The sequence below is a fragment of the Gambusia affinis genome, linkage group LG23 (genome assembly GCF_019740435.1).
Source record: "Gambusia affinis linkage group LG23, SWU_Gaff_1.0, whole genome shotgun sequence".
NCBI lineage: Eukaryota > Metazoa > Chordata > Actinopteri > Cyprinodontiformes > Poeciliidae > Gambusia > Gambusia affinis.
Genome location: NC_057890.1, coordinates 1,940,181 through 1,955,292, shown reverse-complemented (window position 1 = coordinate 1,955,292; position 15,112 = coordinate 1,940,181). Strand labels below are relative to the sequence as shown.

Below are 15,112 nucleotides of genomic sequence, written 5' to 3'. Positions count from 1 at the left end.
TAAAACCAATCTCAAAAACGTTCCTACGATATTAACGATTATGACATGGACTGTTCTTGAAGTCCAGCAGGTTTATCACTCCCACTCATTCCCAGGTTCAGTAACAGAAAAAGAACAAAGAGATGGCACACGCCGACTCAATGAACTATAAATCTATGTTTGTTAATTATTGAACAGAACACAGACAAAGACCGCATCATGATGGGACGGATGTCAGATTTCAGATTAGAGGCTTTGGCCAAAGGTTCTTCGAGGGATCTTTTGTGTTTTGCCGGAGTTGGACTTTTCAGAAACGTTCACTGGGATGATGGTGACTTTGAGAAAACAGTACGTGGTTTCCAGACCTGTGTACTCTGAAGACAGCCTCGCTGAAGACCATGAGAAAATCCACAGGAAACACAAAGCGCTCATGGAGCATGTTAAGGAATACTTGACGTAAGTGTTCCTGGGCTCAATCAACGCCAGAGAGGCGATCAGCTGCAGCGGCGTCCCTGCTCTCATTTTTTTTACCTTTCTGCAGAATCGGTAAGAGAGAGAATCAGACAAACTGATCTTTTTTGTTTTCTTTGTGTTTGTTCGACTGAAGCAGCTGCGATGCAAATCGTGCCAAAAAAGCGGTGGTCTCTGTTCTGCCTGTGATTGGCTGGATGAGGATGTACAGAGTCAGAGAGTGGTTGCTGGGCGATGTGGTGTCTGGGGTCAGCACCGGACTGGTGGCCATCATGCAAGGTGAGAACACCGGCACGACTGTTTGGAAGGGAAAAACAGTTTTAGCTGTTTTTTTTTCTCTTTTTAAAAAAAATAAACCTTCATTTATTTCAGAACTTCAATTCACAAACTAAAACTCATTATATAAAAATCTTTATGAATTTTGACTTATGCACTTTTACCTTCCACCTAACTTTTCATCATTAAACTTGGATGCAGATACACAACAGATCAGTAAATTTAATATGTGAAACCAAAGTCAACTTCCTGTTTAGATGTAAATGCTCCATCAGTCTTCTTCCTGTTCTAATCACATTTTAATAATTGATCTCTGTTTCTTGTCTCAACAGTCACTAAGTGATTAATTACAGTCTAATTAAGCAATCGGAGTAACAGCAGGAAATTAGATTAAAGAGAGAAAAATGGGCTAAAAAGGCGAAATCCTCCTCCACACTTTTGCAACATTTCACACACAGACTGGGAGCTTTGACTTTAAACAATCTCTAAATCCTCCAGACATCCTGCGTTCTGTATAATCCACTGTTAGCATTTGATGCATTTTTTTTTTTTTGACTGACAGACTTTTATTAAAGTGTCTTCCAAGTTGAAGTTTTCTATTAGACACACTTTGAAACTTCCTGCGTTTCAAAGAGGTCATGATGCCACATGACCTTTGGCCTTGACAGAGAAACAGTCCCAGAGCACCACAGATCCTCCATCGTGCTTTTCCCCACACATGTTCCTGTATGTAAAATCTTTGTAAAACTTGCACATTTTAAAACCTGCCCCACCTGGAGCATGTCAGCGAAAGGCTGACTTCATGTTTGTGTGATGATTATGTCGGATTTTTCCTCATTCACTTTTACTTGTCACTTGTTACTTTTTATTCCAATAAAATAAAGGTTTTAAAAACTCGATTCAATACTTTTAAAAAGTGTTGCTGTAACTCATATTATCCAAGGTTTTTCAAAGAGTTGTATAATCCTGTGAGCAGGAAGGATCTCCTGTAGCAGTCTGTATTCCAACGAATCTGAAAAAGCCTTTTACTGAAGACATTGACTGTTGCTCTGATGAAGTTGCGATGAATATTTGCCTGACACAAACGTGTCCCCATGTTGAATGGAAGGTTTTCTTGTTCATTCTTATTTTGGGAAATGTCTAAAAAAAAACAAAAAAAACGGTTTGAGCCAAATTCTGCAATTTAAAAGATAAATATCCCTGATGAAGACCAAACTTAAAGGCCTCTGAATTTGAAGTTAGCTGCAAAAAAAAAAAAAAAAAACATCTATAAAAAAAACGTTTTTGCAAAGTTTTCTGGTCTTTATCAAATAGAAATACTTTTGGTAGTTCTAAGTGACCCAAATCTTTAACTTTAACTTTAACTTCAGATAGTGAAGAAAAAAAAACAACTTTTTATTTGGTATATGTAAACTTCTGGTTTCTATTGTGTACAAATTTACTTTGGAAATTTCCCTGCTTGATAAATGTACATACTGTAAAGGTGGCTTTTTTTAAAAACTGAAATTATACTGATGGAATAAAATGCTGAAGTGATTTTAAGGCTTGTTACACAAGATTACAAGCAGTGTTGATAAATGTGGACCACCGGTAATTGCATAATTACACTTATAACAACCCACAGTAATAAAAATGTGACTACCCTTTTAATTTACTTAAACAAAAGTGTCAAATACTTAGACTTTGTAAGGATACTGGGCTTTTCTGATTCCGATTTTCGCTTTATTAATCGCTAATATTCTTGTCCTTTCCCAGACGTAATAAAAATATTTAACTTATCAGCTTCACTCAGATCAAACATCTGCAAATACTGTGGGCCATTTTACCATGAAATGTACAAAAGAGAGTACAGGCAGGAACTGTCTCCTTTAAATGTTTACGGTGAGGATAAAAGGTTCAAACTACAGAAGGAAAGGAAAGTCTCTTCACAACAACCTCTCCTGAAACTAACGAACATCATCTGTAAACTCATTTCAATGGGATTTTCTCTGTCTTCCTGTAGGACTGGCCTTCTCCCTGCTGGCCTCGTTGCCTCCCAGCTACGGCCTCTACACAGCTTTCTTCCCAATGCTAACATACTTTTTCTTTGGCACTTCCAGACATATATCTGTAGGTATGTTTCATTACCAGGGCCTGTGGTTTACTCTTTCAATCCAAATTTTTCCCAAGAAATAAAACAGTTGTTTGAGCTGCTTGCATAATATCCGTGTTGCTGCGTAGATCTTATCATTTTGATCAGATTAGATAAGATTTAACTTGGCTTGATCTGTTCCTTCCTCTCTGAAGGCTCCTTCCCTGTGCTGAGCCTCATGGTGGGAGCCGTAGTGACCCGCCTGGTCCCTGAAGATGGACCGCATGCTAATATCACGGACTTTGAAGGCCTGACCCAGGACCAGCAGCGAGTCCTGGTGGCCTCCTCTGTGACCTTCCTCATGGGTATTTTCCAGGTGAATTGGATTCTTTATCCCTGGATCGTGTAATTATTTTTCTAACCAGACTTACATCTGAAACCAGAAGTTCACATGCACCAAATAAAAAGACGGATACATTTTGTTTCTTTCTCACTATCTGAAGTTAAGTCAGACCAAGCGTCTCTTGTTTTAGGTCAGAGTTACCAGAATTGTTTCTATTTGCTAAAAGCCACAATAATGAGAGAAAAAAATTACAGATCTATTTAACAATTTATTTATTTTAATTTATGGGACTCATTACTGTGGCATTTTGCAAATAGAAATAATTTTGGTAATTCTAACGGCCCTTAAACAGGAAAGATCTGATCTGTCTTAACATCAATCGATCAATCGATCAATCAATCAATCGATCAATCAATCAATCAATCAATCAATCAATCAATCAATCAATCAATCAATCAATCAATCAATCAATCAATCAATCAATCAATCAAATTTATATGTACAGCACATTTTAGCAACATGGCACACAAACAAAACTACAAAGTTGTAGAACAGTCGACAATTATCAAGTGCCATCGTTACACATCAAAATCTTGACTAATGTTTCATTTACAATGTTTCAAAAGCAACTCTAGACAGCTGAGTTTTAGTGTTGATTTAAAGGCGCTCAGTATTTTGGATATTTTACAATTTTCTGGAAGTTTGTGCCAGATTTGTGGTGCAACTTTTTTATTCGGTGCATGTGAACTTCTGCTCTCAACTGCTCGTTCTCTGCTTTTTTGTTTTGTTTTGTTTTGTCTTGCTCCGATGCAGCTCGCCATGGGGGTTCTGCAGGTGGGCTTTATTGTCGTCTACCTTTCAGACACTCTGGTGTCTGGATTTACCACAGCAGCTGCTGTTCACATCTTGGTGTCGCAGCTCAAGTTCGTGTTGGGGCTGAGTGTTCCAGGAATCAACGGCCCACTCTCCATGATATATGTAAGTCCAAAATTGGTGCAATCCGCTGACAAAATTAATCAAATGTTGTTCCTAGAGATGAAACCCCAGCCTGACCAGATTGTACAAATCATTGCCAGTAGCCCCCGCAAACCCCTTGGGGCATAACACTGGGCAGTCTGTGCCCCTTACTTTAACCCTCGCTACCCTCCAACCAATGCCCATGGTGTCCACAATCAATGAGGAATCTAACCAGTGTGTTATGGGAGATACAGCCACCCTTGAAATCATCCACTACAAGCTGAAGTGTTTCTCTGGTTGTCTAGGTTTCCTTTCTGGTCCTGCTACCCTTAAATCTTGATCTTAGACAAGTCTTGAGGTCTGAGGTGTTGAGGATGAGGATCTCAACTTATATACTGTCAGTTAGTCGGGTGTACTTGAGTTATTGGGCCAAGTTTTAAAAGGGGATTGGAAGCAATTAGCTACTTGAATACAGACTCTTCAAAATTGGGATTCTGAGCTGATACTTAGGATTATCTGAGGACAACCCTACTAACTAAGTATCTTACCATTTTAGGTTAGAGTGACAAAACATAGAGTTCTAGGTCTTATTGAACTGTAAGCCAAACATCCTAGGTGGAAAATGTGTTAGTTTTACCCAAAAAAGTGGAGGTTTGTTATATAGCCATAGAGGCTGTTGCCCATGGTGACAACAGAAAAGAGGGTGCACAAGAAAAAAAAAAAAAAACATAATTTATCAGTCATTTGCAAATTAAGGATTAAGGAAATGATGCTTGGTGCTGAGAAAAGCAAGATTATTTTGAGTATTTTCTCCCACCCCAAAATTCAGAAGATTTCCTGGAGTGTGATTGGTAGGAAGTGGCAGAAGGAGAGCCTCGCCCGGGGAAACAAGGAAGGGTTACCAAATAGCTGCATTTAAACTGGGTTCTGTTGTCATGGTGAGGGTCAGGGGTGGTTAAGGGTCACGATGGCAAACCCTGAGTCACTCCAATCACCAAAACAGTTTAGTGTAGTGAGTCAAAGGCAAGGCACAGAATATGACTCAAGCTTCTCTCTTTATATGTTCAGCCCAGACAGAAGGAACAGAAATATTTATACAACATAAACATATTCCAGTAATGGCAGGGAATTATTTAGATTGGAATATTACATTTTGGAACACATTGCTCAGAATGAAACAAAGATCCAAACATCTACCAAAAAGTTGATCAAACCTTGATATGTGTTCCATAGTCAGTTGGTTTTAGTTGTGAGTTTTTTTTCAGAATTCTCAGTTAAAAATGTTTGCTGCCACCAAATCAAGACAGGTCTATCTTTGATTTTAAGGTTAGTCATAACTTTAATGGGCAAGATGATTCTAAGTGGGATTGTTCAGCATTAAGACCGTTGATAGAATTCAAGAAATGGGTTAGAAGTCGCAAAAGAATGTCCATGTATAATAAGGATATTTATTGGGAATATGATTTGATCATTTGATGAGTTGATTATCCTTAGAGTCAACTCCAAACAGTTTAATTGAATGCATATTCACTGCTTTGGTGTATTTCTTTGAACAAAATCTCCATCTTCAATAAAGAATGCTTTTAAAGACGTTGACATGCAGATGTGCTCCTGCTTGACAGACCTTGGAAAAGATCTTTGTCCAGATCACCTCCACTAACATATGTGACCTAGTGATGTCCATAGTGATCATGGTGGTGGTGTTCATTGTAAAGGAGCTTAATGACAGATACAGAGCCAAGCTGCCTGTTCCCATTCCCATAGAAGTTATAGTGGTGAGTTCTTCTGATTATCCTCATTTGTCTTTCTTACATGACTTATTGTGGAACTCCAAGGTATCCTCTGCCAAATAAGACTTGTACACCGTATTTCATTTTAACTACTCATGAAAAATGTGTGTTCTCATTTACACAGACTGTTATAGCTTGCGGGGTGTCCTATGGCTTCAACTTTGAGAAGAGGTATGATGTTGAAGTTGTTGGCACAATGGTTAAGGGGTAAGTTTGAAGTGCTTCATATATGCTTTCCTCTTGATATTTTATCAGATATGTTATTAAAAATACAAAATAACCACTTTCACATTCTAGGTATGAGCCTCCAATTGTGCCTAGCGTCCAAGTCTTCCAGGAGAGTGCAGCAGAGGCCTTTCCTGTAGCCATTGTAGGATTCACTGTGGCCTTTTCTGTGGCCAAAGTGTACGCTAACAAACATGATTACCCCATTGACGGTAACCAGGTGCGCTCTTTGCCTATGCTAGATTGACAGTTTGGCTCTGCTCTAACAAAATGGAGTTAACTGATCACTGATGGTCAACAATGAGAGTCTAAATCCTCATAACTTTAGGGTTGAATATTGCTTTTATATGATTGGTTGCATGAATCAAGCATGCAGTAAAGGATCCTTTGACTTAAAGCAATTATACTTTTTTGCTGGCAAGGGCACTGCCTTACCTGTTGGGGTTTTATCTTAGGAGCTTGTTGCATTCGGGGTTAGCAACATGTTCGGAGCAACCTTCAGATCTTTCGCAGCCAGCACGGCCCTTTCCAGGACCGCAGTGCAGGAGAGCTCTGGAGGCAAAACGCAGGTCAGATGTGTCCTGAATTGTGCACACTCTGTTCTATATCCCCATCTTCCACTTGTACTCAAAGTTTACTCACTTCACAAAAACAGGTTGCCGGGCTGATCTCAGCGATGATGGCAATGATTGTAACAGTGGCTCTTGGCTTCCTGCTGGAGCCACTTCCAAGGGTGAGGTAGCCATTTTCTATTTTAAATAAAAAAACAGGTAATAACTCACATCCTACATGCTAGTTGCTCAACATGCTACTGAGAGCCCTCATGTTGACATTAGTCTTGCTAAAATAAGCATATTAGCTATTTTCCGTATTTATTACCTGTCTTTATTATACTGAGTGGAGTAAGCTACTGTTTGTCAACAGACTAGTGATATCCCACATTTGATAGCATCAACATGCTAGTTGCTCTACATGTTAGTGTGTAACGTATAACGCTAACATTATACGTTACACATTTTAGTAAATTTTTTATATATTAGTCACATTTAGAATACTGAATGGAGTAACTCAGTGTAAATCCACATGCTAGTGATACCTCACAGGCTACAGACAGAATTTAAGCTAACCGTAGCATTTTAGCTCATTTTCAGCATCATAACATTGGATTCCAACCGACACACACACTTTGGCAGGCCCCTAGTTTGATTCCTGTGTGTGATAGTAACTGTAACTATTTTTTATGTGATGGCAGTCTGTTCTGGGTGCCTTGGTAATCGTCAACCTAAAGGGGATGCTGATGCAATTCAGAGAAATACTGTACCTTTGGAGGAGAGACAAACCAGAATGTGTAGGTGCAAATAGACTTTTAAAAATAACAATTATATATAATGCTTTGAAAAAGTACTTGCCTCCCTGCAAATTTTCTATTTCTTTCCTCATCTTTTTTTTGTACATCTTTGCAGGGCTTTAATGAGGAAAAAAAGTACCCAAATTTCTGGCCAGTAATGCTAAAGTAGCTCCACAAAAATCTGGGGAAAAAAAAAAATTACTGAAAAAAATTACAAAAACAATTGCAAAATCCTGGAGGATGCAATGTTCTGCTGCATAACTCAGGAGTTCTTCACTTAAGGCAGTGGTTTCCCAAAGATTTTATAGGCCCCCTATGGATTACAATAAAATACCCCCCAAAAAGGAAAAAAAAATCAACTGGGGACAGACATCGTTCAACCATAAACCTATACACATACTTTGTTTTTAAACTCCACTGAAGTTTATTTCAAACTTCAGGTTGCAACAAAACAAACTACAAACCATCTTTACCTTATAACACTTTTGAGTAACTGTTTTATTTTTTTTTCATCCTTATCGCTTCCTGCGCCCCCCTGCAATGGCTCTGCGTCCCGTCTAGGGGGTGCGCCCCACACTTTGGTAACCACTGACTTAAGGTCAGGAAAAGTTAGATTCTACTTCAGATTTTTCTGCTTGAGACTAAAATGTATGGTTTCATTAACTACAGTAAATTGTCCAGGTTTTGTAGCAGCAGAGATTAAGGCCTTCAAACTATCACCACTATGTTTGACTCAAAGTACTTTTTCTGAAAGGCTAGGTTAGTGTTATGAAAAATGAAGAGAGACATTCAGTGGGCCTATGGTGTTCATGAGGGACAGCTACAGCTAACTGTGGATAGCTAAAATCCATGAATACTTATAAGTGCCTATTAAAATAGGCACTTATAAATGTATTTAGAAGATGTATCCATGAATACTTGACACATCTTCTAAATACATTTATAAGTGCCTATTTTAATAGTTCAAAATATCAAATATATTTTACCGTACATTAATAGTGATAATTCCTTAGTGCGACAGCAAGAGCTAACATTCATGGTCTTCCTTATTTTTGCTGTTTCGGGCTTCAGCCAATCAGCATTAAGGAAAACGGATGATGCTTCCGCATTGGCTGTTTTACAAATGCCAGCCAAAAGTGTTTGAATCTCTTTCAAAGCTTCAAAGCTACTAGTAGTATAAGGTGCATGGTCTACTTTAAATTATCAGAGCCTTCCTACTCTGATTTTTCTTAATGTACAGGCCTGACAGTAGTCAAGCCTGATCTGTCTAGTAAAACTGAACTCAGCATTCCAAAAGAAAAAAAATGCTAATCACAACTAATTTATCTTCTAAGAATTGAGCATTTACTTTTTTACATCAAGTCTGGTTGAATTGTATTGGGTTGCTTTCTCCCCCCAATATGTATTTGTACACAACTTTTTGTTATCTGTGTCTCATATAAAAAAAAATAAAAAAATCTAATGACCTGATTCATTAAATTGTGACAGAAAACAAAATCGGAATCTGTGAGTGGGGCATGTACATTTTCATCGTACTGTATTTGAATTTTTCATGCTGTCATTCTGGTACTGACTTGTTTGGTGTGTGTGCAGGTGGTGTGGGTCGGAACGTGTCTGGGTGCCATCCTGCTTGGACTGGATTTTGGTCTGGCTGTGGGTTTGGGCATCGAACTTCTGACTGTCGTCTTCAGGACTCAGTTGTAATAATAAAATTTATTACATCTGACATAAACAAAAAAAGGAAACTTTCAGTTGTACTGAATCAGATAGACAGACGTAAATGACATAAAAACATGTGACTTCAAAGCTAATATGAGTACTGTAATAACTTGGCAGGACTGCATTGCTATTTCTTGTGTAATTCCATTTTATGGCATTGACATGTTGCTTAAGTTTATCACAGCCTTATCAACATGATGCTACCCATTGTTGCAATCCGGAGCGCCACCAGGAATCTTGGGCCCCATGACACAAAAAATGTAGCTTTACTTCTGCGACAGTAGCCTGCCCCCTGCTGGTGACGCAGTGAGACATGCATTGATATTTCACCAGAATCCAGCGATACGCAACTCAGGACATGTCTATTCAAATTATGATTTAACGTTTTTGTCAATTTTGTAATACTTCCTAAAATGTAAGTTTTGAATCTTAGCTATTAGTCTAAGTAATCTAACCAGCTATCAACATACTACATGTACAGGTAACAACATACATTTCTAAATCAAGAGTGTTCCAAAAGATCATTTCTGTAAAAATTGAAAGTTAAATGGCCTAATACTGATCCTTGTGGAACCCCTGCTGTAAACTTCATATAACTGAACCCAACATCGGTCGCAGCTGAGTGCACTAGACAAAACGTTTATTCTAATTTTAAGCAGCTAACTATATTGTACCTAAGGAAGAAAGTTCTAAGAATGGAAGTTGAGATTTTTTAAAATTTTATTTCTGTCCTGTAGAATAATGCCCCAATTTAAGGAAAGGTTTTTGGTTTGTTCTCCACTTTCAAAAACAAGTGCCTCCTCTCATTAGTGACTATAGAATCAGGTTGTAATGTTTGGCTGAAAAACCAAAGCAAAGTTTCTGTTGAGTCAAAAGTGGAGAACAGATCCAGCGTAATGGATAAAAACTCAACAACATAGGATTAAAATTCATTATTTCTATGTGGATCTCAAATTTTGAACTTTCAGTCATGTACTTACCAAATGTATCACAGTCAGGGTCTGAAAGATGGAAAAACTATTAGCTAACCCGACATCTTGTTGGTAATCTAGAGGTGACAGATTCACTTGATGGATGTGGAGCAAAAAAACGGACATAAACTGCTTTCATTAGATCAAGATGTGATTAAAAATTAAAGCTCATCAGCAGATTTGAATAGTGGAGGCAATTTATTAATTATATTATTAGTATGTCTACTAAGGGCTGTCTTTTGAACAACTGCTGTTTCTCTTTAGCCCCCGCTGTTCCATTTTGGCCAACCTCCCAGGTACAGACCTGTACAGAGATCAGAAGGATTATCCTCTGGTGAGTCGGTGAAATAAAGTAAAACACACTATGTCCATACAATCACATCACGTCCATCATCCGTTCTTCCTCAGGTATGTGAACCAAAAGGAGTAAAAATCTTCCGGATACCTTCGCCCATCTTCTTTGCCAACATCGAATTCTTCAGGAACAAGCTTGTAGAAGCTGTACGTGTGAAATGATCCTGCTTTCATCTCTTTTTGTCTTAAATAAGGGAGCACAAAATGATCAGACTGTGTTCCAGGTCGGGTTCAACCCTCTCAGAGTTTTACGGAAGAGGAACAAAGCGCTCCGAAAAATCAAGAAGCTCCTACAGAAACGGGATCCTGGCATCACAGAGGTGGGAACTTATTCTAGTTAGAGAGTATGTCAAAAAAAATGATGATAATAATAATAATAATAATAATAATAATAATAATAATAATAATAATAATAATAATAATAATAATAATAATAATAATAATAATAATAATAATAATAATAATAATAATAACCCTGCTGGTGTTTTCTTGTATATTTGCCCACAGCTTTACACAGTTGAACAGAGTCCAACTACAAAGTTCAATGTATTTTATTAGGATTTTATGTGGCAGATCAACACAAAGTAGTGCTTAAATCTGAAGTAGACGGGTAATCATACATAAAGTTAAAAGTTTACTCCTTTTTTTTAAATAAATATCTGAAAAGTGGAACATTGATTCAGGCCACTTTACTCTCACACCTCTGAATAAAATTCGGAGTAATCAACTCCTTCAGACGTTGGCACATTTGCAAACCTACTAACGTAACCGGACAGATCAGGGAAGGAGACCATTAATCAAGAGGACCATGGTAACAATGGAGGAGCTGCAGAGAGTCACAGCTCAGGTGTCAGACTCTCCACTAAGGTCGCAATGTCTGCTGGCGTTTACATATCCCTGACTTCTTTACTTTCACTTTAGTTCAGTGTTTAATACCATCACCCAGCAGAGACTTGGATTGAACACCACTTTATGTCTCTGAAGCCTGAACTTTCTGACAAAGATACTTCAGTATGTTCATGTTGGAAAATACACCCCCACCAGTGGAGCTCCTCAAGGTCGTGTTCTCAGTCCTCCGACATTTTCTCTGTTGACACATGACTGAGTTTTCAGATATGAGGGGAATCTAAGGTTTGCAGAATGCACCACATTTTAATAAAACACCTCTACTGGCTCTGAACACACAGCCAGAGCTTCAAAGGAATAGTTAGATCAAAACATTTCTGTTAGAATGGTCCAGTCAAAGTCCAGACCTAAACCTGATTGAGATTCTGTGGCAAACTGATTCCCACGGTCGCATTCTATCCAATCTGAGCTTGAGCTGGTTAGTAAAGAAGAATGAGCAAATATTTACATCTCTAGATGTGCAGGCATGGTAGAGAAGCTGGGAGTGAACAATATGATTTTACTTTCACTGGAATAAAACGTGATAATTCGCTCTGATCGGTTACATAAAATCCCAATGAAAATGCATAGAACTTTGCTTTAACATGCCAAAATGTGGCAGAGTGAACATTGTGTCTTTAATCTACTTTCTACTTCGTGCAACAGAACGGCTTAGAGGATTTGTTCTGGACTGCAACCAACGACCCTGAAGAGAACACGGAGGTTCTGGAGCTGCCAGCCGATCTGAAGGAGCTTCCATTTCAGATGAACTGGAGCGCCGAGCTACCGTCAGAGTTCAGCGTTCCCACCGTGAACCTCCACAGTCTGATCTTGGACTTCTCTGCTGTTTCCTTCTTGGACATTTCTGCGATGAAAGGACTCAAAATGGTAAAACAGCAAATCCACATAAATCCACATGAGGGCCTTCAGTCACAGAATGATCTTGTGTGATTGTGACTCAGATTTTTCCTCTGTTTTTAAAGAGCTTGTTTATCCACCTGCTTTTAGAGAACTGACTGCAGGGAACTAAAAGGAGTCTGGGGAGTTTTGCATGTGATTTTTTTTTTCTGATTTTGAGCTACTTGTTAGCAGCCTGCAGCTCAGGCTCCATCATGCTAGAAAATACTCAGATCATCCTAAGTTGTTGCTGAATTTTTGGAAGACGTTGCACTGAGGGACTGGTTTGATGTTTTCTTTATGGTGGTGAACATTGAACATGCTCTGCTCAGGTAACATGATACTGTGGTAACCTACCAAACCAGAGGCTGCCCTATATCTGCAATCTATTCAGCCATTTCTCTCCCGGATGACCAGTTTGATGAAAAACGATGATGACTTCATGCTTTTATTTGGGTGTAAACACAACTAACAGAAGACAACAACAATATCAAGCACATCTGTCCTTTCACAGTCGTTATATTGTAAAGCTTTGCATATTAAAGCGGTATGTTATTCTCTCTTCAGGCGCTTAAGGAGTTTACACGAGTTGACGTGGACGTTTACATAGTTTCATGTGATGGTGAGTCTAATTCAATCCCTTTGAGGATTTTTCTCAGTCAAAAAAAAAAAAAAAAAAAAAGACTACCAGGCAGACGTGAAGACAGCTGAAAGTTGCTGAAGTTATACTCCAAACCTGAAAGTGATGCATAACACAATGGCTACTGGAAACAAAAGTAAGAATCGCAACACCTGCGTCTTAAGTTGGAGTTCTTAAAGTGGCGACTTAAGTGGTGAGTTATGCAGTTTAGAGGCGGAGAGCCACAGCTTAGAGATCCAACAAACCAGAACCCTATGGAGGAACTTACAAGCACTTTACCACAGTGGTGAATTACAAGAGGAACTGTAGTTTATAACACAACAAGGCTACAGATGGACAGAAGCTCTGCTCCAATTCTGACCAGCTTTGGTCAGAATTGACCACGCCTGTAAACATCAGATGATCAGAATGTTTCTAACGATTAGTGAATTATCAGCATACTCCACATTAACCATCCATGTAAAGCAAGTCTCACTTTTAGCCTTGAGTGTTTAAATAAGTTAATGTAGCTGGTTAAATATTATTCCCAGAACATTGTCTGTGGTTAGTTTTCTAGCATCTTGTTTGACCCAAAAAACTTGAAAAGTGAAATCTGTAAATACTTCTTAATCACAGCAAGTCCTGATGACGTATTATTATCCTTACATGGCATTTACTTCCTGTTTTTACGAAAGAGGTATCTGCAAAGGGTCATTTGTTGCCATAAAGTGCCCTTAACGTTACTTATCTAGTTCGAAGAACAAGAGAGAAGCTGCTGAGGGTTTGGTAAAATTGTCTGAAAACTTCAGACATATCCATGTATTTATTGTTTAATTGTATCAACAGCCCTCATCATGGAGAAACTGCACAGCTGCATGTTCTTTGATGATGAGATTCGGACGTCCATGTTCTTCCCAACTCTACATGATGCCATGCTGGATGTGCTAGAAAAACATCAAGACAACAGCACTGGCAGTGTGGTGAGAAAGAAATAAATGCACTTTGCTGAAAATGAGTGATATCTGCCAACTTAAAAAGAAAGTACGGGTGAAAGCATTTGGTCCACATGGGGTCAAGCAATGTGTTGGAGGAAGTTGCCAAATCATCCAACAGTCAACAGGGACATGGATGCTGCGTCTGGTACCAGCATACGTCCAAACAGAACCATGGTGGACATATTCTGGTTAGGATGCATAGCATGATGCAACTTGAAATTTCCTCCCATAGGAAATGCGTTATTTTAAAGTACCGTTCAATCTCTTTTTGTTTGAAAATTAAGAAAAACTTAAACATTTCCTATTGGTTGTTTATATTTCCAGAAATTGTTAAAAAAAACAAAAAACAAAGAGAACATACAATTCTTAAAAAAACAAAACAAAACTCACACCTCATAATAATTCACAGCTTTGTTTTGCCATATAAACTCCCCAACCAGCTGTGAGCTTTTGGTTGAACCTGTATGGAACTGGAAACTTTTCATTTTCTGTTGTCTTTGCAGTTGAAAGACACCAAACTGTAGAGGAACGACCTGGAAAATCAACTCATGGAAAAACTACCCAGGAATTGTTCAAGCAACATGTTAATATTTCAGTCCGGTTATCGACTGTGTTACTGCTGTACATTTGGAATTTCACTGGCCATTATAAGTAGTTTGATTTCATCCCACAAGTGTTTGTTTTCTATAATTCACTGCAATAAAGTTTGAGTTTTAGGTATCAGATGATACCTGTAAATATTTGAATCATTTTGTTATTTATCTTTTATTATCCCAGGGAAAAATTTCATAAGAATCTAACAAAAAATACAGTCATGTTCATATCAACTAAATATGCTGAATACACACAACTGTTTTTTAAAACAGGTGCATTTATCACAAAATATGGATCTTATTGATTCAATAAAAGTTGATATTGAAGTTTTGAATGTACTGAGTTTTATTTTTTCCAATTTGTTCCAGCAAAACAAAAGCTAATTTATTAATTTATTCATTGAGTGTTGGTGGAAATAGAATGAGCCAAGATAGGAAGGAGTTTTGTCAATGATATTTTTATGAATTTGTATCCGTTTATTCATCTATCAATGGCTACAAGTTCACAAATATCACAAATTAGTTATGGAGTAATTGTGTTAAAATAGGGCAAGATTAAAAAAATCTCCCGTTTCATTTTTTTATTTCACTTTTTCTTTAGTTACAAATGAAAAACAAG

The 15,112-nt window shown here is 38.0% G+C and overlaps 1 protein-coding gene across 3 annotated transcripts; it reads left to right on the top strand.

The window, feature by feature from the left end:
• The first annotated feature begins 187 nt into the window (after window positions 1-187).
• On the top strand, window positions 188-15,079 carry LOC122826505 (chloride anion exchanger-like). 3 transcript variants are annotated; one of them, XM_044108457.1, is made up of 19 exons: window positions 188-435; window positions 587-729; window positions 2,729-2,839; window positions 3,013-3,173; window positions 3,954-4,118; window positions 5,720-5,872; window positions 6,012-6,094; window positions 6,185-6,332; window positions 6,568-6,681; window positions 6,768-6,845; window positions 7,365-7,460; window positions 9,054-9,160; window positions 10,415-10,484; window positions 10,559-10,651; window positions 10,729-10,824; window positions 12,056-12,277; window positions 12,854-12,908; window positions 13,752-13,885; window positions 14,404-15,079. In XM_044108457.1, exons 1-19 carry the CDS (start codon window positions 305-307, stop codon window positions 14,422-14,424), a joined length of 2,181 nt encoding a protein of 726 aa, XP_043964392.1. In that variant the 5' UTR covers window positions 188-304; the 3' UTR covers window positions 14,425-15,079. The 3 variants fall into 3 exon arrangements, with proteins under 3 accessions (XP_043964392.1, XP_043964394.1, XP_043964393.1); XM_044108458.1 differs by having other exon boundaries at window positions 190-435; window positions 590-729; XM_044108459.1 differs by lacking the exon at window positions 2,729-2,839.
• The last annotated feature ends 33 nt before the right edge of the window (window positions 15,080-15,112 follow it).